Below are 26241 nucleotides of genomic sequence, written 5' to 3'. Positions count from 1 at the left end.
AGGACTCTACAGCATTTCCCCCAATGAATTTCTCCCTGTCCTACCTGGACATGGCCAGTTTCCGCTTGAAGCCCACTGGGGGATTTATGTGAGGTTCTTCTTTCATCTTTGTATCATCCATCACTTCTTCTTTTGGAAAATACTTCTCTTCTTTTACACACATTTCATCCACCATTTCCTCCTTTTTTATGTTCTGACCAACAAACACCTCCTCTTTTATCTCCGTGGTAGCTTTCTTCTCTTCCTTCACATCTAGCCAGTCCATTACCTCTTCCTTCACCTTCACTTTCTCTTCCTTTACATCTGTTTCGTTCACCTTCTCTTCTTTTACCACAAAACTACTATCCATCTCTTGCTTCACTTCCAAAGTGCCTGGTTTCTCCTCTTTCACCTTAGGTCCATCCTCTACCTCCTGCTTTACCCATCGGCCATCCAGCATCCCTTCTTCCATTTCTGACCAGTCCGTAACTTCTTGCTTCACAACCGTTAGGTCCACTCGCATTTCCTCTACCCTTTGCCCAGTTCCTTCTCTATCCTCTGTCTTCCCCATTCCTGTCAATCCGTTCCCCGCCTCTACACGGCCGGCCTCCGTCTCGGCTGTGCCCCCGACTCTCTCCCTACCGGACTTGAGCCGTAGCCGCGACCCCTCCGCTCCACTCTGCAGACCTCCTCCCAACGTCTCTTCATTTTCAACAGCAATATTCATCAGCTCACGACCCTTGGCCTTTGCGGCCACTCTGTCCTTCAATGAGGCTTGTCCACGCCAAAAGGAATGAATTGAGAGCCGGAACACCGAAAACCACCCACGTGTGAGCCCGAAAGCCGCAAGCAGCAAACGCCGGCCTGGCGCTTCCGTCCGAATCGTCGTAAAGCAACGCTTCCGTGCCTTTCCACTTCACGACTCTTAGAGCCCTTTACGGCTCTGCGGCAGTCGGGCCAGGAGCCTCCGAGAGAATCCGAGTGAGGCCACGCCTCCCTCTTCTGAGGCGGGGCTTCGCCAAACCCATCCCCTGGGGGGAGGCAGCCTCCGCCCTCTTTCCCCGCCCCCCTCATCTGGGCGAGGCCGTACTTTTCCGTACAGAGCAGAGATGCCAGGCGGAGAAGACCAGTGTAAAACCCTGACAGTTTTGGGATGGTAAGACCCACCCTGATCTGCATTAAGGATGAATCTTGTATGAAAATGGAAGAAGTAGCTAATGCCACGCCTCTGCAAGCTTCATTCTTCACCTGTACTCTGGAGACGACTGCATTACAAATCTTAATATTATTGTGAAGATTAAATGGAATCATACGTGGAAATAAGCTAATAGTTACTGAAATAAACTCAACACATGGTGGCTAGTGTTACAGGGTATCCTGAGAGGTTTCAGATAGGAAAGAAGAAATTAACTTTTATTCTTTCAATTCTGTAACAGTGCACAACACAGCCAGTTTCCCATTCCCAGAATCCTACAGGATTTTCTCTTTAAGACTATCTAGATCTAGATCTATCTAGATCTAGATATCTCCCTATTTAAAGACTGGGCCAGAAGGTCAATCCCCAAGAACAGATCTAAAATACACACACACACACACACACACACACAAAAACAGGGGTGCCTGGCTGGCACAGTCAGTGGAGCATGGGACCATTGATCTCAGGGTGGTAAATTCAAATCCCACATTGGGTGTAGAGATTCTTTAAAAATAAAATCTTAAAACAAAACCCACAGTTACTTTTCAAAATTATTATTATTACATACACTATTATGTATATTAGGAATCATCACATCATGTCTGCGAGGTGTTTTTCTCATTGTATAAGGAGACTTTATAGGAGATATAGTTTTCTTGCTGCATAAGGAGACTTCAAAGAAATGACTTCTCACCTGTAGGCTGCTTTGTATTACCTCCTCAATGATGGGCATTTCGATGTATTACTCATTGGCAAGTTGGTCAGGAAATGAGAATTTTGATTGGGTGAGCTGAGGAAGGGAGGGAGGGAGATAATTTTGAAACCTAGTTGGGGCACCAGGGATTAAGCAGTGCTGGAAGGATCACTGAAGTAAATTGGGAAAGTTTAGTAAAATATTCTTGATGGGTAGTGAGAAAGAAATCTCCAGAGGAATCATATGGATAGTCTCTTTCAGAGATACTTAGAGGTGCTAGATGCTCATGGAGTCAAAGAAAGCCTGACTGGATTTTCAGACTAGATTACATATTTACACTGGGGAAAGCGGAAATGACAGGAAGAATCCCTGTGGTTTTTGCTAAAGATAAGATTTGTGAGATGGGAGCAACAAAAAGGAGTGTCGATCCTCAAGAAAATAAAACCATCTGGATTTCCATTTAAGAACACAAAGAAAGTTCTGGAACTACAGATTAGACACGAGACGCATAAAGACTTTGTAAGATTTTAAAACTTTTGTTCCTACATTTGTTCTTCTTATGATCTGTGTGTTTTTTTCACAGTCACTGGAGGAAAAATTGTTACGCAAGTAAGGCTCTTCAATAGCATCCCAGCTAATCAGTTACCTAAGTTAAACAACCAATGCTGTGGGACTGGAGTTTTAATGGAAATATCAGAGATTGTGGTGGTATTGTTGAACGGTAGTTTGAAGGAAAAGTGACACTTGGGTGGTCCTGAAGGCGAGAACTTTGGGTTGTTGGAGTATAGAGCATGGCATTGTATGCAAGGCTGGAGACAGGACAGGGACAGAGAAAGGGAGGCAGAAGTTATATGGAACTGTCACTGAATTCCTATCCAGTTCCTCAAACTCCTTTCCTTCCTTTTTCCACCTCACTGGAATAGTGGGACCAGCCCAGCTCCTTCACTTTAGGATTATATCTTCTTGCTGTACTATCACTTCTGTTTCCTGCCTCTGTGCCAGGCATCACCTTGCAGCTCCCCTAACCACTTTGGGAACTGGCCCTTTGCCAAAATCATAGTTGAGTTCATTTTAACAGCCAGAAACCTGGGAGTGCTTTCTAGGAAAGCCTTTTAGCTGTGACTGAAGTGTCATGAAAAGGTATATATTAAGGATGGTTAAAATCATTTCAGTGGCCCAGCAGACACTTTGTGTAGTCAACTGTATGGCTGACTGCAGAAGGAGGATTAGAAGGGCCTTTCCTGACCCTTCAATGGACAAGTAAGAAAACAAAGAGTCAGAGAAATAAAATGATTTGCTCAAGATTACGTGGCTATTAGTGGCATCACTGAAACAGAAAATTAACATTCTGGTCAGAGCCTAAGATAAAGGCCGGGAAGTGGAATTTCAGCTATGTCCACCCAAGAGGCAGGAACCAGAAAGACTGGAAGCCTGAGTTTTATTTTGTATGGCTGTGTGTTGTGATGTGTTGCAGGTTGGGCATTTCAGAAACAAATGCTGATAGGAGTTATTAGGAATCAATACTGGTGAAAAGAAAGGAGAGCAAGCAGAATTGGCCAGAGGAAGCATTCAAATTGTGATACAGGTCTGACAAGCCTTGGTCAACTTGATGCGTAGCTCGGAGAAAGCATCTCTCTTTAGAGCGGCCCACTTCAGGCAGAACTGCCTCATACTTTATATCTTGCCCCACTCAGTCATCTGATACAGTCTGCCCCAGAAAGGGCATGATCGTGGGCAAGAGGCCTCTCTGCAGCTAGAGCTGACAGCTGGACTGCACTCTGTCTGGGTGGCACGTCTCCATGGCTACGAGGGTGTGACTGTGTGCCTCTGTGGCCACATGGCCTCTTGTCACTGAATTGGCTTCACTCTTCTTTCTTTGAAGGCACATTGTCTCTCTTCTCCATGTAACTTGCTAAAAAATATAGCCACTCCGCAACTCCAAGACTGGTATATCCTCAGTGCATAAAATCATGGAGACTCTTGTCTAATTACAAATATCTGGGGGAAAAAATCTGAGTGGATCAGCCAATTAAGGGAGGTAGGGGAAAGCACTGGGTTTAAATCTCCTTTGCCAGTAGCTATGTGACCATTCCAAGTCTCAGTGAATATATTTATGAAATAGAGATATTTATACTTATTTCACAGAGCTATTTTGAGAATTAAATGAGAAAATGTATGTGCAAGAGCTTTGTAAACAGTAAAGCATTCTACAAATATGAGTATTACTTTCTTCATCCTACTATTAATTTTGGAAGTCCTGCTGATGATAGCTTTGTTTAATTGTTTTCTCTTTCAGATAACGGAGGACAAAGTTGAGGTAATCAAATCCCTGGTTCTTGGCCTATTTTTCTCATGCGTGACAACCCTCTCCTTAATATTGTCACTATTTGTACATCCCTACTGTCATTACCCTGCCCCTCACTCTTATACATTTGATATGGCTCCCTATATATACACATGTCTTTGTGAAATACATAGTATTGTTTTATCATATGCATCTTTTTAACAGCTTCTGTGAAGTATAATTCACATGAAATAAAATACACCTATTATAAACATACAATTCAATAATTTTAATTTTAAATTTTATAGTTGTGCAACCATCACCCAAATCCAGTTTTAGAGCATTTCCATGTACCCCCCTCAACCCCAAATTTCCTTTTTCCCATTTGCAGTGAATCCCTGTTCCCTTCTCCAGCCCCAGGCAACCATTGATGTACTTTCCCTCCCCATAGATTTGCCCTTCCTGGAAATTTCATATGAAATAATATAACATGTGGTCTTTTGAGCCTGGCCTCTTTCATTTTGCATAAAGTTTTTGAGGTCCATCCATGTTGTAGCATGTATCAGTATTTTATTCCTTTTCTAAAAATGTTTTACTGATTTTTGAGAGAGCACAAGTGGAGAAGGGCAGAGAGAGAGAGAGAGGGACAGAGGATCTGAAGTGGGCTCTGCCCTGACGGCAGCAAGCCTGATGTGGGGCTTGAACTCACAATCCATGAGATCATGACCTGAGCCAAAGTCAGACGCTCAACTGACTGAGCCACTCAGGTGCCCCAGTAGTTTATTCCTTTTTATTGCTGAATAATATTCCATTGTATGGATATATCACATTTTGTTCATTCATCAATTGATGAGCATTTGGATTGTTTCTAGGTTTGGTATAATGAAAAAAATTGTTTCCACATTCCCATACGTGTGTGTGTGTATACACACACACACACACACACACACAGTCTCATTTCTCTTGAGTAGATACCTGGGAGTGGAATTTCTAGGCCATATGGCAAGTTTATGTTTAATTTTTTTTAAGTTTATTTATTTATTTTTGAGAGCGAGAGGCAGAGAGAGAGGGAGACAGAGAATCCCAAGCAGCTTCCACACTGTCAGTGAAGAGCCTGATGTGGGGCTTGAGCTCATGAACCTTGAGATCATGGCCTGAGCCAAAATCAAGAGTTGGATGCTTAACCAACTGAGCCACCCAGGCTCCCTTATGTTTAATTTTTAAGAAATGGTCAAACTGTTTTCCAAAATAGCTATGCCATTTTACATTCCTACTGGCAATGTATGAGGGTTCCAGTTCCTTTCCATCCTTGCCGACACTTGGTGTTTCTTGTCGGTCTTTTTGATTATAGTTGTATGGTCGTATCTCACTATGAATTTAATTTGAATTTCTTTTATAACTAATGATGTTGAGCATTTTTTCATGGGCTTACTAGCCATTTCTCTGTCTGGATTAGTGAAATATTTATTTAAATCTTTTGCCTATTTTTAATTGAGTTATTTTTTATTGTCAAATTATAGTAGTTCTTCATATATTATGGATAAAAATCTTGGGTAGATAGCTACCAAGATATTCCTTAATGATATAAAACTTTCCCAAATTATCCAGGATTGGTCTGTGTTACCGACAGCATACAGAAGTATATTGTGTTGCTCCTGAGACTAGGTTTGAAAAATGGCTGTGGTTACTCTTTCAGGCAATTGCTCTCTTACTCTCTTTCCCACTTCACTCTGGGGGAAGCAAGCTATCATGTTCTGAATTGCCCTACCAGGAGGGCTCATGTAACAGTGAAGTGAAGTGTCCCTCCAAACTTCATATGTTGAAACCCTAACTCCTAGTACCTCAAAGTGTGGCTATATTTGGAGATAAGTCCATTAGAAAGGTGATTGACTTAAACTGAGGACATTCAGGTGGAACCTAATTCAGTATGACTGGTGTATATCTAGAAGGGGAAATTTGGACACAAAAAGATCAGGGATATATGCACACAGAGAAAAGACTATGTGAAGACACAGCAAGAAGGAGGTCATCTACAAAGACAGGCCTCAGAAGAAACCAAACCGCCAACACTCGATCCTGGACTGCCAGCCTGCAGTACTATTAGAAAATAAGTTTCTGGGGGCACCTGGGTGGCTCAGTTGGTTAAGTGTCCAACTTCAACACAGGTCATGATCTCACAGTTTTTGAGTTTGAGCTCAGTGTCAGGCTCTGTGCTGACAGCTCGAAGCCTGGAGCTTGTTTCATTCAGATTCTGTGTCTCCCTCTCTCCGTCTCTGCCCCTCCCCTTCTTGTGCTCTGTCTCTGTCTCTGTCTCTCTCTCTCTCTCAAAAATAAACATTAAAAAAAACAAAAGCAAGTTTCTGTTATTTAAGCCATACAGTTTGTCCGATATTCTTACAGCAGCCCCAGCAACAACCAGCAAGGAACTGAGGCCTGCTAACAGTCATGTGAGTGAGCTCAGAAGCAGATTCTCTAGTTCTAGTCGAGTCTTGACATGGCTGTAGCTCTGGCCAACAGTTGCACCGATTCCTCACATTCAGAAAATTGTGTGACATAATAAATATTTAATGTATTAAACTGCTAAGTTTCGGGGCAGTTGCTACACAGCAATAGATAATACCGAGTCCTTGTATGGTTTGCAAATGTATTCTACCAGTATATGGCTTGTTTTTAATTTTCCTAATTTTGTCTTCTAAAAGAGCATAAGTTTTACATTTTAATGAAGTCTAGTCTATCAATTCTTTAAATGAATTCTGCTTTTTGTGTCATACTAATAAATTTCTGGCTTGCCCAACACCCAAAAGATTTTCTCCTATATCTCTTAAAAGCTTTATAGTTTCAGCTCTTACCTTTAGATTTAGAATCCATTTTGAGTTTTTTTATAGTGCAAATTAATTGATTTATTTTTCGCAATTCTCTTCTGATCCAAGCACTATTTGTTGGAAAGGCCATCCTTCCCCTTTGAATTGCCTTGATATTTTGTCAAAAATAAGTGACCACAACCGTAAGGATTTATTTCTGGACTTTCTATTCTGTTTCATTGATGTATATGCCTATCTTTGTACCAATACCACAAACTTCCTAGACTACTGCAATTTTTTGTTTAGTTTTAAAACTGGGTAATTAAGTCCTCCTACATTGGTTCTTTTTCAAAATTGTGTTGGTAAGGATTGTATAAGAGATAGAGGTGTTGAATTGCCATGTTGTACATCTGAAACTAATGTAACATTGTGTGCCAACTATACTCAAAATATATATTTTTTAAATGTGTCGGCTATTCTTGGTCTTTTGCATGTCCATATAAATTTCAGGATGAGTTTATCAATTTCTGCATAAGAATTTGCTGGAATTTTGACAGGGATTGGGTGGAATATGTAGATCAGTTGGAGACGATTAGCATTTTAACAATAGTGTGTCTTACAGTCCATGAAAATGGAATGTCACTCATTCATTTAATTTCACTTAACAATGTCATTGTCAGATTGTCTTTTAATTTTTTTAAGACAAGCTGATATTTTATTTAGGAGATCTCATATATGTTTATGACAGATGTTTGTCTGTAGCTCTCTTCTTGTAATGTTGTCAGGTTTTGTTATCAGGGTTCTTTATGCTTTCTGGGAGAGTTCCCTAACTAATTTCTACCTTGCTGATTTGTTATTTGATCATATCCAATCTTAGTCCATCCACTAAGTTCATTTCAATCACCATATTTTTCACAAATATGTATAAAATACATACAGCAGTTTATCCAGCTTATTATTGCTTCATATTGCTAATATTCTCTGTTATCTCTTTGGACATTACTCATTCAAATTTCTTACTTAAAAAAAATCCATTAATTCTGCTCTGCTAGTACAAATTGTCCAGTTTTCTAAGAAATTTTGGATTATACTCCTCAGATACATTAATATTTTCCCCTGTGATCTCATTTTCACTTGGGAATATCAGCAACTTCAACTGTAATTCATACTTGAAAGGGAGGCTCAAAATCCTGAGACTTGGATTATGATCCTGATTTTTTTTCCAGGTGGCGGGTAAGGAGGAGAGTGGGTAGAAAGCTTCTGGTGTTATAGCCAGGGTTCCATTAGAAAGAATCTGTTCATCCATGAGGAGAATATGCCCCTCAGGCCATCTCCCAGTATGCCTGCATTTGCCATTGCTCTCAAGAGCTACTGTGTTCTGTGGTATTACCCAGAACCTGGGGTAGAAGGAAGAGAACCTGTTGCAACCCAACCTGTACGTATAGTTATCAGCTTCCCCGATGTTATGCCACCTCCATTGGCAGGTGTTCAGCTGGCCCTGCTGTGTTATGCCCATCTCGAGTTGGGGTGGGCTGTGATCCACCTAGGGTAATGTGGGTAGACAAGAGCACACCCAGAGATACTATTCCTCTATTCTACCCCTGTTCCATCTCCATTAGTGTCCATCTATGACTCTAGGCCTTTCTTTCCCCACTGCAATGGGCCCCAACTCACTTTCCTCTTCTGCAGGTTTCTCAGACTTTCTGAGGAGGCTCCAAGATTCATTAGCACCCTCTCACTTATATAACATCTTCAGGATTAGCCTTGGGAACTCTAGGAGATAATAGTGTTATTAATTTGCTATCTTTTCAGGAGCTGGATTTCTCAGATAGAACTTTAAAAAATAGGGATGATAGTAACTTTCTGAAATGACTTCAGAGGTGTCCCAAACACCCTTCTTATGGGCTTCCCATGATATTACTCAGTTTTTTCCAGGATGTAAGATGTTTCATTATATTCACAAAGGTTTCGTTATATTCACAACTTTGAGGCAATGCAGCAATTCCCACATACTTTTCCATGGACTGTTGTATCAGCATCAAATATGGCGTGCTTGATAAAAAACAGATTTCTGGGTCTTTCTGTAGAGGTACTTAAAATGGAGACAGCTGCTGGAAAGTCTTTTAACTACTGTCTCTGTGTATACTTACGATGTGTAGTCATGTTTGGGAACCAGTGGGTGAAGGCATTACAGTTACATTGGCCAACATGATAGCCACTAGCCACAGTGGCTACGAGCACTTGGAATGTGGTTAATCAAATTGAGATGTCCTGTAAGTATAAAATGTTCACTGGATTTCAAAGATTCAGTACATTACAAAAATGTTAAAATATCTCATTAACATTTTTATATTGACTACATGTTGCAATAAAAATATTTTAGATATATTGGTTATGCATACTATATTATTAAAATTAATTTTACCTGTTTTATCTTTTTTTTTTTTTTACTTTTTTAAATGTGGCTATTAGAAAATTTTAAATTACATGTGTGGCTCATGTATTTCTATTGGACAGTGCTGTACTAGAAGAGGTTGTTAGAATTCAAATTCCAATTAGGTGAGATTTAGATAATGTAAATATTCAAGAATTAGCTAAGTGTGGCAGTTCATTTGTTAATTCAGTCAATAAATATGTGTCTCCTCTTTGTTCAACCTGCAAGCCTGAGCATCTTTGCAAATCATAAGTTTGATACTAACTCCTCAAAATGTTTTAATGTTTAACTTGCTCTTAGGATAAAGAACTAAAGCTTTATTATGGCCTTACAAAGATCCCTCATAATCTGACCCATATCTTCTCTTCGACCTCATCTCTAATTACCTATCCTTCAGCCAGAAAAAGTAGGCCCGGCTTTCCTAAGGAAGCATTCATTAGGCGCTCCTTCTCCTCTCTGCTGGACCTAAGTCACAGTTTGTGTGTGTGTGTGTGTGTGTGTGTGTGTGTGTGTGTGTTTCTTTCAAAGCACTTGTTTCACATTGTAATAATATACTCATGAATATTTTCATTTGCTTAGCATCAGTTTCTCTGCTAGATGGTAAGCTCATCAAGCACAGGGACCTTGCTTTTTTGCTCAGTTTGAATTGCCAACTCAGAGCATAGTCTCTGGTTCACATTATGCAATAAAACATGAAGACACCAAGGATGTGAACACCTATTTGCATCATACGCTGTGCCATTCTGGGTGATTATAAGCATTAACATCTATACACTGCCTTTAGGGAGGTCACCATCTAGTGAAGGGAGACAGGCATGTGAAGAGCAATAACAACCCCAGTGAAGCAAGTGTAGAAGACAGAATATGACCTAAAGGGGAAGCAGCATGCATTCCTTTATGGGGAAAGTTAGGAAAGTTTTCCCAAGGAAAACTAACTTGAAGAAAGAATAGGAGGTGGCCAGGAGGACAAGGAGAACTTACCAGGCACAGGAATGAAAACATGTAGTGTCTTCAGGGAACATTAGATAAGTTAGGTATGGCTGGAATGTATTGACTCTGATGAATAAAGAAGGTGAACAGGATGACAGATAATAAAAGGCCCAGTCACTGTGGCCTTCTAGGCCTTCAGAAAAGGCCTTGAATTTCTTTATTCCATAGGTGATCAGGAGCCAGATTCATTTCCTCAGCTTGGGTTCTAAGATTGGGACACAGAAGTAGGTGATCAGAGAAGAAACCATAGGTTGGTTCTGGGTATGATTATTCTATAGTGGGGGAGCATGACATACTGTGATTTGTATGGGCCTATTATTACAACACAGATGATTTGTTTCCGAAGAATTGGCTGCATCTATTATTGGCAAAGGCACTATTTGGATGAAACAAATAAATCATGATTCAGGAGGTTCAATCATAACTGATGAGCCTTTAGAAGGATCCAACAATTGGGTCATTACTATTAGAGGAATCCAGGACCTAATACAGAAGGCATAACTATTTGTAGCAGAGAAGTATGTGGAATAGCTTTCTAAAAAGATTTTAGAAAAAAAAACTGTAAAAGAAATTTTATTATGTATTTATTTTATGTATGTATTTTATTTTCTTTTAAACACCTGAACCCAGAAGGCAGCAAGTTTTACCAGCCAGAACAACACTTGGTTATAAAACAAAACTAAATAAAGTCTGATTGTTTTAATTTCTCAATTCCAACTATGAAACCAAAAACATTTTGATATCTAGTAATTAAGTTTTGTTCACATTTTTTTTATTTTTTCATTGTAGGAAGACAAAAACTATAGTATTTTTCTATGGTATACTGAATTGTGTAGGAAATATTTGGGAACAATTAAAAATTATTTTAACTGAATCTTTTATACCGTGTCTGGGCATTTGTTTTGGTAGTTAATGGCTTACCCTCTTTTACAAATTGAACTGTTCCAGTGAGAAAAATTGAATGTAATATCAATAAAGTACAAATAAAGTTTTTATATTCTAATAGTTGAGAGAAATTTTTATCCCTTCATGAAGAATGTTTTTTTTTTCATGAAACTGGATTTCCAGTGTTTGCTTGAAGAAATTAGAAATTTTTTGAATTTCAACTCTAAATTTGTCCTAAACTCGATACCTAATAAAATCGAGTTATTTTTAATGGCTTGTTACTGAGATCACTTTGCACTTATGTGCAGTCCTAAAATTCCACTGCTGGGTACAGCTGAGACAATAGCTCAGATTCCCCACCGGTCGCTCTTCTCTAGAGGTGCCATTTTTCTAATTTAGCTTTGAATTATACCAGGACTCTGAATCCAAAACCCCCAAATTGCATAATTGTGTACCCAGGCTGAGGTGACAATGACTTAATCATACCTTCAGAGCCAATTACTATGTAGGTCATGTTGAAAAAGTTATGCTTGAATAGGGCAGGACACAATACATTGAAGGCTTAGCTTACATTTATTTCTGAAGCTATAAAAACTGCTAGTCTTGTATGGGAGGATCAAACTTAACATTTTAGTCAGAAAATGAGTTATGCTGAGGTGCCTGCTGCCACACCCCATGTTTCTACTTCTCAGGCCATTTCTGTGCCACTAGCAACATTCCTTCTCTTTGTTTATTGTAGTCATCAAATAATAAAAACTTATTTTCTACAGAAAGAACTACTTATATGTTTCATTCCAGGCAAAAAGCAGGGATAGATCTAGGTTTTGTGAAGCCTAAGGCTCACACAATTTAGGGTCCTCTTTACGGAAAACAACTAAAAATTACTATACTATCTGTAAACTTTACAAACATAAATGCCCATGTGAAGACATTTTGAAGGCCACTTTGGGACCCTAAAACTTAAATTTATTAGCTTCATGGTAACTTTGCCTCTATAAAAGCATATTTTAGGTGACCTTGAAAGAGGCAGGAGAAGATGACATATTACATATGGGGAAAAACAATATGAATGATGACTTCTCAACACAAACAGTAGAGGCCAGAGACATTAGATTGACACATCCCAAACTGCAGAAAAAAATGCAACAAAGAATTTTATCTTTAGATAGACAAAACACTCTTTAAAGAAAAAAAAAAAACTTCAAATAAGCAAACCCCAAACTGGTAGCATTTTTCAACAAAAATGATGACATTATAGGACAGTAGAGGCATCCTTAGAAAGAAAATGCCTGACAATCTGGACTTCTATACCCAGTGAAATTGTCCTACAGACAAAATTGTTTTTAGACAAACAGAAAACAGAGAACTTGTTAAAGAAATACTTGGGGTGCCTGGGTGGCTCAGTTGGTTAAGCGTCCGACTTCGGCTCAGGTCATGATCTCACAGTTTGTGAGTTTGAGCCCCACGTTGGGCTCTGTGCTGACAGCTCAGAGCCTGGAGCTTGCTTCAGAATGTGACTCCCTCTCTTTCTCTGCCCCTCCCCTACTCATGCTCTGTCTCTCTCTGTCTCTCAAAAAATAAATAAACTTAAAAAAAATTAAAAAAAAAAGAAATACTTAAGGGAGTTATCCAGAAGGAAAATTCAAGGAATAAAGGAAGAAAAGTACAAGAAAGTATAAGTAGGTAAATAAAACGAAGTAAGTATTGTCAGTTTAAAATATCAGAAAATAAAAATATCCTATAGGATTCTAAATATGTGCACAATTAAAATAACTGACAATAACACTCCAAAATGTCTGAGAGATAGATGGAATTAAAGTTTTATAATATCTGTGAGTTGTCTGGAAAATAGAAAAGTACTAATTTATGTAACCTCATTTACCAATCCAAAGGAGGGCAAGAAAGAAGGAGAAAAGAAACAAATTAAACAGATGAGACAAATACAAAAGAATAGTAAAATACCAGGTTTCAATGCAAATATAACAGTAATTACATTAACTAAATAGACTAAATACTCTAATTAAAAGTCTAAAATTCTCAAAATAGATTAAAAATAAACAAAAATATAACCAATCATATGCTGAGTGTAACAGATATGCCTAAACAAAAGGATGAAGAGAGGTTAAAAATAAAAATATGAGGAAAGATATACCATGTAGACACTAAAAACAATAAAGAATTGGTATGGTCCCAAGAATTTACACTATAAACACTGGCTAACACTATGAAGTAAGGATTGTTTCTCTTTTCACCCTAGAGAGCTAGTTATTAAACCTTTACCAGCATACCTCTGGATAAAGCTATGGTAAATTTGAACACAACTAATTACAAGTATAAAGCAAAAATGAGGGAGGTAAAAGGAGAAACAGGCATATACATAATCACAGTTGGAGATTTTAACACACTTACTTCCTATAACCAGGAGCAGACAAAAATAAATTTGCCCAATATAGATAAGGAAACAGAGAATTAATGACTTAACCAAGTACTCAAAACCAGTAAGTGAGAGGGTTAGAACTGAATTCATGTTTTATGCATCTAATTCCAATATTCCTTCTGCTCTGATTTTATATTACAAATAACATTTATGATATTTACTTATAATGACCACTGTAATTTCTACATTAATATATACAAATGGGGAGAAAAGGAAGGCACATTTTGTAATTGTATACTGTTACAGTTGCACCTTATTTTTAGAAAGCCATCGTATTTATTATTAAAATATAAAATGTATTGTCACAAAACAAATTATGGGGATGGCCTGGCTTTAAAACAGATGAATAACTTTATTAAGGAATTCATCACAATGTCCTTTAGTGATAACTATCATGGAGCTTATCATTGGAACACTTAAAATCTTTAATGATGTTGATGACGATGACACTGTTGCTGATGAAGACGATAGCAGCTTTATGCCATGCAGTTTTATACTTTCCCGTGTCAATTTCTTGAATCCACTCAACCACCCAGTGAGAAAGTGTGATAGTTAATTGTATGTATCAATTTGACTAGCTATCGGTGCCCATATTAAAAATTATTTCTGGGTGTATCTGTGAGGGTATTTCTGGGTGAGATTAGCCTTTGAACCAGTGGATTTAGAGAAGTAAATTGTCCCTCTACCACAGTGTGAGTGGGCATCATGCAATCCACTGAAGGCCTGAATCAAACAAAAGGCAGAGTAAGGGAGAATTTGTTCCTTTTTGCTTTGTCTGCTTGCTTGAGTTGGGACCTCTCATCTTCTGCGGCCCCCACACTGTATTTTAAGCTATTGGCTCCCCTGGTTCTCTGGCCTTTGGACTTTACCAAATTACATCACTGGCCTTCCTGGATCTCTAGTTATAGATAGTGGGTTGTGGGAATTCTCAGCTTCCATAATTGTGTAAGCCAATTCCTTGTAGTAAATTTCCATAAAAAATATAAAATAAAAATATTTTTTATATTATACATTTATAATATTACATGTATATTATATATAAAATCTCTATCTTTATATCTCCCATTGATTCTGTTTCTCTAAGCACCCTAATTCATACAGAATTTTACTTTTATTATCCTCATTTTGCAATGAAGAAACTGAGACAATGAAGAATATATAATATACCCAAAGTCATACAACTAATCCACAGAGTACTCTTAATCACTATACATACTATACTGCCCATGATTACGTTAATTAAAATGTGCTTTAAATTTAATATTTCAAAAACAAAAAAAACATAAAGTAAGGTATTTCTATTTTAAGGCATTTCTATATATATTTCTTAAATGATATCTAGGAAAACTACTTATGTCTCTGAAATAAGTTTTTTGGGAGGGAAACAAAAGGTATAGCACATAGACTGAAATTAGAGAACAAACTGGTTTCTTTCATTCAGAATCAACCTACCTCCACACCTTAAAAAAAAAAAAAAACATTTCTGAGGCATCTGGGTGGCTCAGTTGGTTAAGTGTCTGACTCTTGATTTCAGCTCAGGTCATGATCTCATGATTCAGGAATTCAAGCCCTGCATTGGGCTCTATGCTGCTGGTGTGGAACCTACTTAGGATTCTCTCTCTCTCTTCCCCTCTCTCTGCCCCTCAGGCATCCTCTCTCTCTCTCTCTCTCTCTCTCAAAATAAACTTAAAACAAAACAAAAACAAAACAAAAACATTTCCATGTTCCTCAAGCAGGATATCAGACATTTTTGCCATAGCCCCATTTAAAAAAATTGTGGTAAAATGTACAACATAACATTGGTCATTTTAGATAAGTTTAAGCGTACAATTCAGTTGCATTAAGTACATTCACATTGGTGTGTTCCATTGTATGTACACACCAAATTTTGTTTATCCATTCATCTGTTGATGCACATTTGGGTTATTTCCATCTTTTGGCTATTCTGAATAATACTTCTATGAACACTTGTGTACAAATAACTGTTTGAGTCCCTTCTTTCAATTCTTTTGGGTAAATACACAAAGTAGAATTACTGGGTCATATGGTAACTCTATGTTTAACTTTTTAGAAATTGCCAAACTATTTTCCACAATGTTTGCACCATTTTACATTCTCACCAGCAGTATATGAGGGTTCCGCTTTCTTCACATCCTCACCAACCTTTGTTATTTTCCTTTTTTTTTTTTTTCTTTTGGATAATAGCCATCGTAATGAGTGTGAAGTGGTATTTGACTATGGTTTTGATTTGCATTTTCCTAATAACTAGTAATGTTGAGTATCATTTCATTTGTTGGCCATTTACATATCTTCTTTGGAGAAATGTCTGTTAAGTCCTTTGCCCACTTTTTAATTAGATTGCTTGTTTTTTGAGTTGTAGGAGTTTTAAAAAATATATTCTGGGGTATTAATTCCTTTTTCAGATAGATGTTTTGCAAATATTTTCTCCCATTCTGTGGGATGTCTTTTCACTCTCTTGATAGTGTCCTTTGATGTACAGAAGTTCTTAATATTGATGTACTCCAATTTGTCTTTTACTCGTTTTGAAAGTGCTTTTAGTGTCATATCCAAGAAATAATTGCTAAATCCAATGTCGTGAAGACTTTCCCCTATGTTTTCTTCCAAGAGTTTTATAGTTTTAGCTCTTACATTTAGGGCTTTGATCCATTTTGAGTTGTTTTGTATATGATACCAGGTAAGGGTCCAACTTCATTCTTTTACAGGTGGATATCCAATTTTCCCAGCACCATTTGTTGAAAAAACTATCTTTTTCCCATTGAATGGTCTTGGCACCTTCGTTGAAAATCAGTTGACCATATATGGGAGTATTTATTCTGTGCCATGACTTTATTTTGTACAAATAGGAAATAAGCCCTGTAATCCTTTCATAGGTATGTAACAGATGCTTTCTAATAATGTAAACGTACAGAAGGACTATTCCAGAGAGCCATCATATGTAATAAAAGGATATGGTTGGGGTGCCTGGGTGGCTCATTTGGTTAAGCGTCCGACTCTTGGTTTTGGCTCAGGTCACGATCTCATGGTTTGTGAGTTCAAGCCCCTGGGAGTCTGCTTAAGATTATCTCTCTCTCCTTCTCTCTCTGTTCCTCCCCCACCATCTCAAAATAAATAAATAAACTTGAAATAAAAAAGGATGTGATCACAGAAGAAGAAAAACAAATACCACCAAAAAAGATTTAAAGCATATTTTTTATTATAGATAAGTAAGTATGGTTTGCTGTGGCTAAAGATATGTTTATAATGAATGTATAAGCTTTTCTATATACCAAAAGGTATAATATTTCTCTTTTAATACTGACCTAACATTTCTCTGACAAAAAGGGAAGTCTGAATGGGCTGAGCCTATTTTAAATGGCTAAAGACTTTTTTTTTCCTGAATGTTGCTTTAAAGACTGGTAAATTGAATTTAGATCCCAACACATTAAATTTAAGAATAATGAAATAAAGTCAATGAATACTACAAGACATGTAATTCCTACGAAGCAGAAATAATGGTTTTTATAATTTAAAACAGCAGCAATTTCAAAAGATTTGCTGAATTAAAACTTTACAAAATATATATATACATAGTATCATTCCAGATGATCATGGATTTTTAAAAATAGTATATCACAACCCCAAACTCTAACCCAAACCTACTACTGGATGTAGCTGGCTTGTAATATTTTTTACAACAATTTAAAAAATAAAAACAAAAGAAACCTCCCAATTCTCTTGTGCATAAGCACAGGTTACAGTGCGCTGGCTTTGCTTCTATATCCACAAAGAGAATTTTAAAATAGAACAAGGACTTCACATAAATAATGTTTCACTTGTTATTAAGTATGTAACCAAACAAATTAAAATAAGTACTAACAACAAAAACATGTCTTGATGTAACCAGTACATACACTCTTAAAGGATGACAAAGACGAAAAAAGAAATAAAATAGTCTATGAAAGCCACAAGCACCTTGTTTTAGAAAGAGCACCAAGCAACACAAAAAGGCAACACGTAAGAGGTAGTGTACCACCGGCTAAGATGTATATGCCCATCGGGGACCTGAATACAGCTTAGTATTTGGGAAAATAAGACATATTAGACTGTGGCTTGTAATTTTTAGACAGAAGCATTGCACATTTGGGAGCATTAGCCAGTATTGCTTCCATAGTGCTCTGCAGCTCCAGCTGTCTAATGGGTACTTTGCTCTCAGTCAAAAAATATAGGATACCCTGAAGAATTCCATGTTTATAAATTTTCAGTTCTAGGGAATTCTCTAAGAAAGCACAGATCAATATAATTTTTAAAAGAATTAAATACTTTATCAATTATAGTCCTTTAAAAATGCCTTTTCTCCTTCTTAGGAGGAAATCTTTTCTTCCTGAGATTCTTTAAGATTTAGCCAATGCTTTATTCCATGCATTTCACAATGATAGTATCTTTCTGTCTATATTTTTCCCTCTGCAGCAATTACCTGGCCAACAGCAAGAATTCTGAACTAATTCAGAAACCTTAGAGAAAGCATACAGAACTGCTTTCAATGTAGTACTTCCTTTCAGTTTTGAGATGAGGAAGTTTTTGTACTTCAATTACTGGAAGCTGATTAGGGTCCTGGGTGTGAAAAAGGAATTTTGCCTTATGCCAGCTGCCATCTTGAATCTGTAAAACAAGAACAAAGTGCTTTGATAGGTAATTGTGTCATTAGCAATCATTCTCGGCAGACAATGCCCTTCACTGTCAGACAATGCAGCTTAGTTTAAGGGTTAGAGCTAATGAATAGGAAGTCCCTAGAAAGTAAGTGCTGGCACAGAGTTAAGTGCTCAGTGGTTAACAATCACTATGACTAATTGAAGACATGGTTTATTCTTTTCTCTAAATGGCAGTATGTGTTCTGATTTTTCAGTCTATGAGGCTAAGGCTTCTGCTTCTGCTCTCTGTGGATCGGTACAAAGGCTGTTCCTAATATTCCTAATATATTCCTAATATAAGTAACACCCATCTGCTCTGTGTTCCTTTACTTGGGACTGATTCTTCAGGATGGGCATTCTTCTTGGATGAAAGGCAATGAGCGATCTCAACCTTTATGTACTTTAGGTAGGAAATAACCAGAATTGCTTCAGTCAGAAGCAAATTATAATTATGTAAATCATCTTTTAGCTTTCTTTATTGCCAGTCTGTGGTTACTGTTTATATAGTTTCTTTCCTCTCCTCTTTCTAGGCCTTTCTGTTTTTCTTGTATACTATATGCTCTTTTGTTTCTGATAAATTTTACTATGGAACAAAAACACCTGATGATTACGATTCAACAAGATAAAATAGATAAACACAATTGACTAGTTTTGTGAAGCTTTTTATTAAGTTTATTCACTTACTCATTTACTGAATTATTATATAAATTTTAAAATTAGAAGGATCCTTAGAGATTATTTAAGCTATGAATTCCATGTACTAGTCATCAGCTTGGTGTTATAACTAGAACTAGAGTTCTGTGTGTAAGACACCATTAGATTAACTCGTTAAGTCTTTCGAGCAATATTTATTGAGCACTAAGTACAGTTGACCCAGTTGAATAAGATTCAATCCTCTACTTTCTTAAAGTGCTTGAGAAATATGAGGATGAATAAATTAGTTCTGGTGTTTGAATACTAGCAGCTTATACATCTAGTTGGAGAGAGGGGAAACACAAACAAATAGACATAACACAAGACAATATGCCAGAAGTATAATATAAATAATGTAGACAGCAAATGCTGAATTCCTCATTTCCCACTGAAGTACTCAGGGGAAGCTTCATGAGTTCAGAATTCAGAACTTAAGATGGGCTTTAATGTATGCCTAAAGTTGCCACTTGGTTAGAGAGGGAGAGAAGGCATTTCAGAGAAAGGTAATGACATGAATAAAAACAAACATACAAACAAAAAACAGTTGGAAAAGTAGAAGATGGTTGCAAAAATAAGCCTAGCGTGGTGTTTTAGTGCACAGATTTTGGCCTGGAACAGACTTTGATAGAAATCCAGGTACAACCAGTCTCTTTACATACAAAATGTGAAAAATAAAAACCTCACACAGTTGTGAGGATTAAATGAGTTTTCAGTTAAAGTACCTACCAGTATGGTGTGGCATGGGCTTTGGAGTTAAACACACTTGGTGTTTATTTCTTAGTCTTCACTAATTAGCTGGATGACTGAGCAAGTTATTTAACCTCTCCGTGCTTTCACTTTCTTATTATTAAGTGAGACTCCTTTACAAAGCTGTTATAATTAAATACAATAATGTATGTAACACAGGGTACTTGCTATATAATAAAGCCCTGATAACTAGTAGTAGGAATTATTGATGTTATTATTATTGTTGTTGTTGTCATTATCTCTTCTTCTTCTTCTTCTTCTTCTTCTTCTTCTTCTTCTTCTTCTTCTTCTTCTTCTTCTTCTCCTTCTTCTCCTTCTTCTTATGTCAGTTTGGTCTTAGCTTTGGGTTGACAGTCAATGAAAGCCCACACTAGAAATGTAGGTTGGGGCCTGACTGTCCTAAGTGCTAAACAAAGACCTGATAAGTTTGGATTGTATTTCAGAGATAGTGAGTCACTGAAAGTTTCTGGAAAAAAACTGTAAAAGTTAAATGAAATTGTTGGTAATGTTGATCTCTGCTTATAGAGATGAGCTGTATGTTTGCCTCTCATTTTTCAAATACTCAAGCCCTATTTGTCTGAAAATAAAATGTTGTGAAAAAGTAGAGTCCCTTGGAAATGGTAAGAGATGTTAAATCACTAGCACACAAGAAAAGGAAACCGAGCTACTTAAAGCCATTAAAGATATGTATATAAAGTGGATGTTATTCTCTATAACAGGGTCAGGAAACTCTTCTGTAAAGGGCTAGTAATAAATGTTTTAGGTTTTGTGCACCATACAATCTGTCACATTTATTTAACTCTGCCATCATAGTGTGATAAGAGCCATAGATAATAAGTAAATAAACAGGGGTGCCTGGGTAGCTCAGTCAGTTGAACAGCCAACTCTGGTTCAGGTCATGATTTTGTGGTCCTGAGTTCAAGCCCCGCATCAGGCTCTGTGCTGACAATTCAGAGCCAGGAGCCTGCTTCAGATTCTGTGTCTCCTTCTCTCTCTGCCCCTCCCCCACTCACATTCTCTCTCTCTCTCTCTCTCTCTCTCTCTCTCTCTCTCTCTCTCAAAAATAAAAAACATTAAAAAAAGATTAAAAAATAAGTAAATGAACAAATGTGGCTGTGTTCCAATAACATTTATTTACAAAAACTAGTGGTGAGCTGGAGTTGGTCTGTGGACTATAGTTTGCCGCTACCTGCTGTATACCACATCTTTTAAAATTATAGATTTTTTTCATAAATTTGTTATTTAACTTTAATAGGAAAAATGGGCTATGATTCAAATATTGTTTGATAGGGCCAGCCAATCTGCAAGTCTGCCCACATTTGGTATCGGGTGTAGTGACTGACAAAATGAAATACAACTGACTTGCCTCTATAACCTGTCTTCCATGAAATAATGAGATGTGGAATCACAGTGGGGAAAATATATGGAATAAATCTACTTATATGCTCTGTCCATCTGGGTGTAATATAATTATTCAAGATGAGGAACAAAAATTAAATCTATGTATTAACACATATTTTGCATATAAAAATCCATGGATGACCAATGTGTGTGACAAAAGTTGATGAGATATAAACAAATGCTTGATTCTGAAAAATGTAATTTTATTACAAATTGGGGACATTAAAACTTACTACCCTTCTGGATCTTCAGTTTACAATTAAAGTCTTATTCTGATTATTTTAATTGTATGGTCTTGCAATTTAATGTTAGTTATACTGAACAATTCTAAAAGTGCCATCCCTTACCTTGCAGTCATCTGAAAGCACCTTAGGTTCAAGTAGAGTGTTTTCTTCAAAAATCTGGCCATTCCATCCCTTGAAGCCAATAGGTAATCCTGAGCCACTTGACTGAGCACTTGTCCACACTGGTGTGTTTAGACAGTGAATAGTGATGATATGGGTGGCTTCTGAGCTCAGTAAGTGAAGGAAGTTCATCTGGACTTTTCCAACTCCAAACTCCAACTAATGTCATAGAAACAATATACAGGTTATAAGATGTGGCAATTGATAAACTTATCATTTGGGGGAATTTGAGGAAAGTCCTTGGAATGCAGCCTTGAGAAAACTACTTTCCTTGGCATTTAAATGCCAGTCAACAGCGTGTGACTGAACCACTGGCTTTTGCAGGGGTGGGGAGTAGGGAATCCCTGATTTATAGCACGGAATTTCATTTATAGCATGGAAATTCTGATTTCCATGGTGTAAACACTCCTACCATGCCTGATTTCAGGATATCATGGTGGTGTCACTGGACATGGAGTTGGAAAGAGATACAACTCTTTCTGGATGAGTCTGTATGAGCCAGCTTCAGCATACCATTAGACTACTAGATGTGACAAAAAAATTATAATTTTTATAATGTTATCTAAAATGCATTAATAATTAGTTGTTGACTAATAATTTTTTCCACAAAAATCTGAAATTGTGTATACTTTCCTTGCAGATCGTTTTTGGAGTTTCCATAGATAAGTTAGAAGTTGCAATAATAACTTGTTGAGTAATTTTAATTATGGGAGCTTTTAAAGATCAGGATAGAATCTTCTTGGTGTTGCCGGCCCCTAATGCAGTTACAGTCATACAGCAAATCTTCAGTAAATGTTTATTGAAATGACTGAATGCATAACAAGTATTAATAATAAAATCAACAATATAGAGCAAAATTAGAGCAAGGAGGTCTGATCGCATATTTCCCAGGCTTGGGCAAGGAAAGAGACTTTTCCTTTTTTTCTTTTTTTAATTTTTTTTTAAATTTATTTTTGAGAGACAAGAGAGAGACAGAGCAGACGTTGGGGAGGGGCAGAGAGAGAATGAGAACAGACTCTGAAGCAGGCTCCAGGCTCTGAGCTGTCAGCACAGAGCCCGATGCAGGGCTTGAACTCACAAACTATGAGATCATGACCTGAGCTGAAGTCGGATGCTCAACTGATTGAGCCACTCAGGTGCCCCAAGAGATTTTTCTATAGTTTTTGACATTATTATTTTAGCAATATTCAAGCAGAGGTATGGTCATAACATAAGTGAACAAAAATGGTGTCTACAAGGAATTTATATGAATTTCCAAACATGAAATTAGAAAAATATCAGTTATGAGGTAACAGAGAAAGAAAAAAATAAAACAACAATCAAAAAAGTAAAAGGAACAGAGAAGAAAGGCAAAGGAAGGTCAGTGAGGCTGAAAACATGGAACTATCATCATAAGGAACATTAGGGTTTAAGTAGTTCAGTTTCCTTTATTTTACAGGTGAGAGTCACAAGCTTGTAAACTATTTAACCTTTCTAAGACTTAGTTTCTTTGTTGGTAAGGTAGCGTATAACACTGACATGGCAGGGATGTTATAAGGATTTAAGGAGCCACATGTCACTTACCTAGCACACTGCTGGCACAGAGTAGGCTCTTTGGTGGCTCAGAGTGCCATTTGCCAGGTTAGTAGAGGGATAGAAACTAGAACCCAGGTCCCTGATTCCAAGTTTACCATTCTTTCCACTACCTGCCCAGTCTTTCTCAGGTTGAGTTTACAGATAGGAGAGATGGGAGAGCTGATTCAGTCAAGGAAGGAATTGGAGTGCAGTTCCTTCACTATTCCTGTCTCCTTTGCACACCCTTCCCAGTCCCCATCTTTCTTCTGTGATAATCCAAATAAACATTCTGGGCCAAATCCAGGGGAGTGAGTATGATCATGCAGATATTTTGCAAGTAAGATTATCATGCTGATCTTCATCAGAGGAACATGGATTCCCTAGGAATGGAAGAATCTTTCCTTCCTCTGCTTTGAGGTTAGTAATAATGGTGAATACCTACTGAGATGAACTGGTGAAACACCCCGGTTAATGAAGAGGGATATTTTAGGAAAGGGTAGTCTAACAACAAGCAGTGTAGAGATTAACAGACCGCACATTTTACTTGCTGCCTCTTTATAATGGACCAAACATACAATAGGCATGTGTATCCATTCTTTGTCAATGAGAAATAAGTTCTTGGTAATAATACCAAACTTGTTTAACCAGAAAAAGAAAAAAAAAATGCAGTTTTGATTTCTTCAGTATTTGTTATGTGTAGAACTAAGCTTTAGGTTTTATAAGTGCTTGTTATAATCTCCAGTATCATACCAAACTAACTTTCATTCATTCTATTATACTTGAAAGAAGTTTTAAATAATAGTCAATGGATATTTAAGGCAGGTTCTTTTGTGCTAAATCACCAAAAATAGTAAGCTTTGTGGCAACATTCCTCTTTTAATGATATCATTTTCAGAAAACTTTAGGTAACTGATTACTAATTACAAACACTGGGGATTTTCTAATGTATATGTATGCATAAAAACATATGTTCCAGGGGCGCCTGGGTGGCTCAGTCGGTTGAGCGTCCGACTTCGGCTCAGGTCATGATCTCGCTGTCCGTGAGTTCGAGCCCCGTGTCAGGCTCTGTGCTGACAGCTCAGAGCCTGGAGCCTGCTTCGGATTCTGTGTCTCCCTCTCTCTCTGACCCTCCCCCATTCATGCTCTGTCTCTCTCTGTGTCAAAAATAAACATTAAAAAAAAAAAATTAAAAAAAAAAACATATGTTCCACATTTTTAAAAGGAAATTCAAAAAGCATAATCAGTAGAGTAAGCCATGATATGTCAATCATAAAAGATATCATCAAAATGTCAAGATTCACTAGAATTACTTTTTAAAAACAAAAAATTTCTTATATGTGGTAGAGAATGATACCTTGCTTCCATTCATAAAACTCACAATTATTTAAGGTTACAGAATTTTAAAAGTTATGTTCCCTGAAACTGGGCAAGTACTCGCATGTGTTCTACAATTCAATACATACCTTTGTTACAGAAACAGGAGATAAACATGTCTGACCACCAGCACTGAAATTGCAGAAAACCTCAATGGCATCTGAAGGGCATCCAAGATTTGGATCAATCCAGTATTTTCCTATTAATTTATTGTAAAACACAAAAATACTTAAATGCCATACTAAAACCTATTTGAATCATCATTACAAATTATCATACTTTAAATATACATTTTTATAGTCTTAACTGTAAAAAAAACTTAGAAGATTATAAAGATATTTACATTTAGTCAATGAATGAAAGCTGCAAGCATTATATAAAATTGATACCAAAAATACTGTATTTTTCACGTGCCCATCAACTTAAGGGCATTTTATAATTTTAACAAAAAATGGTATAATGGCTGAATTTATTGCCTCTTTTTTTTTTTAAGTTTATTTATTTATCTTGAGAGAGAGAAGGAGAGAGAGACAAGCAGGAGAGGAACAGAGAGAGGGAGGGAGAGAATCCCGATCAGGCTCTGTGCTGTCAGTGCTGAGCCTGATGCAGGGCTCAAATTCCCAAACTGAACCATGAGATCACGACGACGTGAGCTGCAACCAAGAGTCGGATACTTAACCAAATGAGTGATCCATGCCCCCCTACTGCTTTCAATAGATGAGACTATCAGCTTAAAGGAACCGTCTAAAGTTACATAGTTAACAGAAAAGTTGCAGTTAATGTGGTATATGTGTATATGTCTGTTCTATGTGATTACAGAGTTAAAAAAAATACATACTATATACACGTACATGTATGTTAAATGGAAACAACTTCAATCTCCCTGAGGTAAAATATTACCTTTATGAATATTGGCATAAAATTAATAAAACATTCTTTGTTTTCAGACAGAAAAGGTACAATTAAATGGTTATCTTTTTTGTGGTTTCTTCATCAGATTTGCAAGTGAGAAAAACTGAAGTCCCTGTAGCGAGTGTAAACCTGCCAACCTTTGCCTTCACTGACTGCTCAGCAGAATCAAAAGGAGCCTTGAAAGTCAGTCTACAGGAAATTCTCAGGCTGAAGAAGGATTGATCTAGCATCTGAGTTCCAGAGTAACGGGCTCAGAATATTGCAGGAGCACCTTATTCTAAAAGCAAAGACTAAGAATTTTTGAATGAGAGATAGCTCTGCTTTCTTGCATTAAAAAGGCAAGACAATCAAACAGTACTTGTCATTTCTTCAGTAGCGAGGAATCCTTGTCTTTCTTACCCTATTGCAAAGATTCCTCTACCGCAACCTGGGCTTCCTCTGGTCCATTATTTTAGATTTCCAGAACATCTTCAACAACTCTTTACTAACTCTACTAATCTTTCAAAATGCATACCTCATGAATTGGTGGCTCCAAAAGTAGGGACTCTGTTGCAATGTTTTTCAAATTTTAGTGGCATTAGAAACATCTGTTAAAACACAGGTAGCTGGACCCCATCCCCAGAGTTGCTGATTCATTAAGTCTGAGGCAGGCCTTGAGAACCTGCATTTCAACAGTATCTAACTCTGGTCCAGGGACATTTGAAGACCTACTGATCTATTAAGATATGGAAGAATTGGGTGAATGAAATCCTATCCTCTGCCCCCCCCC

The 26241-nt window shown here is 37.2% G+C and overlaps 2 protein-coding genes and 1 long non-coding RNA gene across 8 annotated transcripts in view; 1 reads left to right on the top strand and 2 right to left on the bottom strand.

Moving 5' to 3' along the window:
* ZNHIT6 (zinc finger HIT-type containing 6) overlaps positions 1–900 on the bottom strand; it is a 105050-nt gene extending 104150 nt beyond the window's left edge. Inside the window, exon 1 of one of the 2 annotated variants that reach the window (XM_019414031.2) lies at positions 45–900. In XM_019414031.2, coding sequence (XP_019269576.1) covers positions 45–706 — 662 coding nt within the window. In that variant the 5' untranslated portion in view covers positions 707–900. The remainder of the gene's footprint in view (positions 1–44) is intronic. The other variant, XM_019414030.2, reaches the window with a different exon arrangement.
* Positions 901–982: 82 nt separating this feature from the next.
* On the top strand, positions 983–25847 carry LOC128774263 (uncharacterized). The gene is made up of 3 exons (XR_008418813.1): positions 983–1135; positions 4165–4185; positions 25558–25847. It is a non-coding gene; the product is annotated as an uncharacterized LOC128774263 (long non-coding RNA).
* COL24A1 (collagen type XXIV alpha 1 chain) overlaps positions 16891–26241 on the bottom strand; it is a 413859-nt gene continuing 404508 nt past the window's right edge. For 4 of the 5 annotated variants that reach the window (XM_019414025.2, XM_019414023.2, XM_019414024.2 and 1 more), the window contains 3 exons: positions 24650–24759; positions 21576–21791; positions 16891–18358 (listed from right to left, as the gene is read on the bottom strand). In XM_019414025.2, coding sequence (XP_019269570.2) covers positions 18212–18358; positions 21576–21791; positions 24650–24759 — 473 coding nt within the window. In that variant the 3' untranslated portion in view covers positions 16891–18211. The remainder of the gene's footprint in view (positions 18359–21575; positions 21792–24649; positions 24760–26241) is intronic. The other variant, XM_019414026.2, reaches the window with a different exon arrangement.

This window comes from Panthera pardus, unplaced genomic scaffold (assembly GCF_024362965.1).
Source record: "Panthera pardus isolate Hobbes unplaced genomic scaffold, ASM2436296v1 HiC_scaffold_11, whole genome shotgun sequence".
In the NCBI taxonomy this organism is placed as follows: Eukaryota; Metazoa; Chordata; class Mammalia; order Carnivora; family Felidae; genus Panthera; species Panthera pardus.
This window is presented reverse-complemented; position numbering and strand designations above follow the sequence as displayed.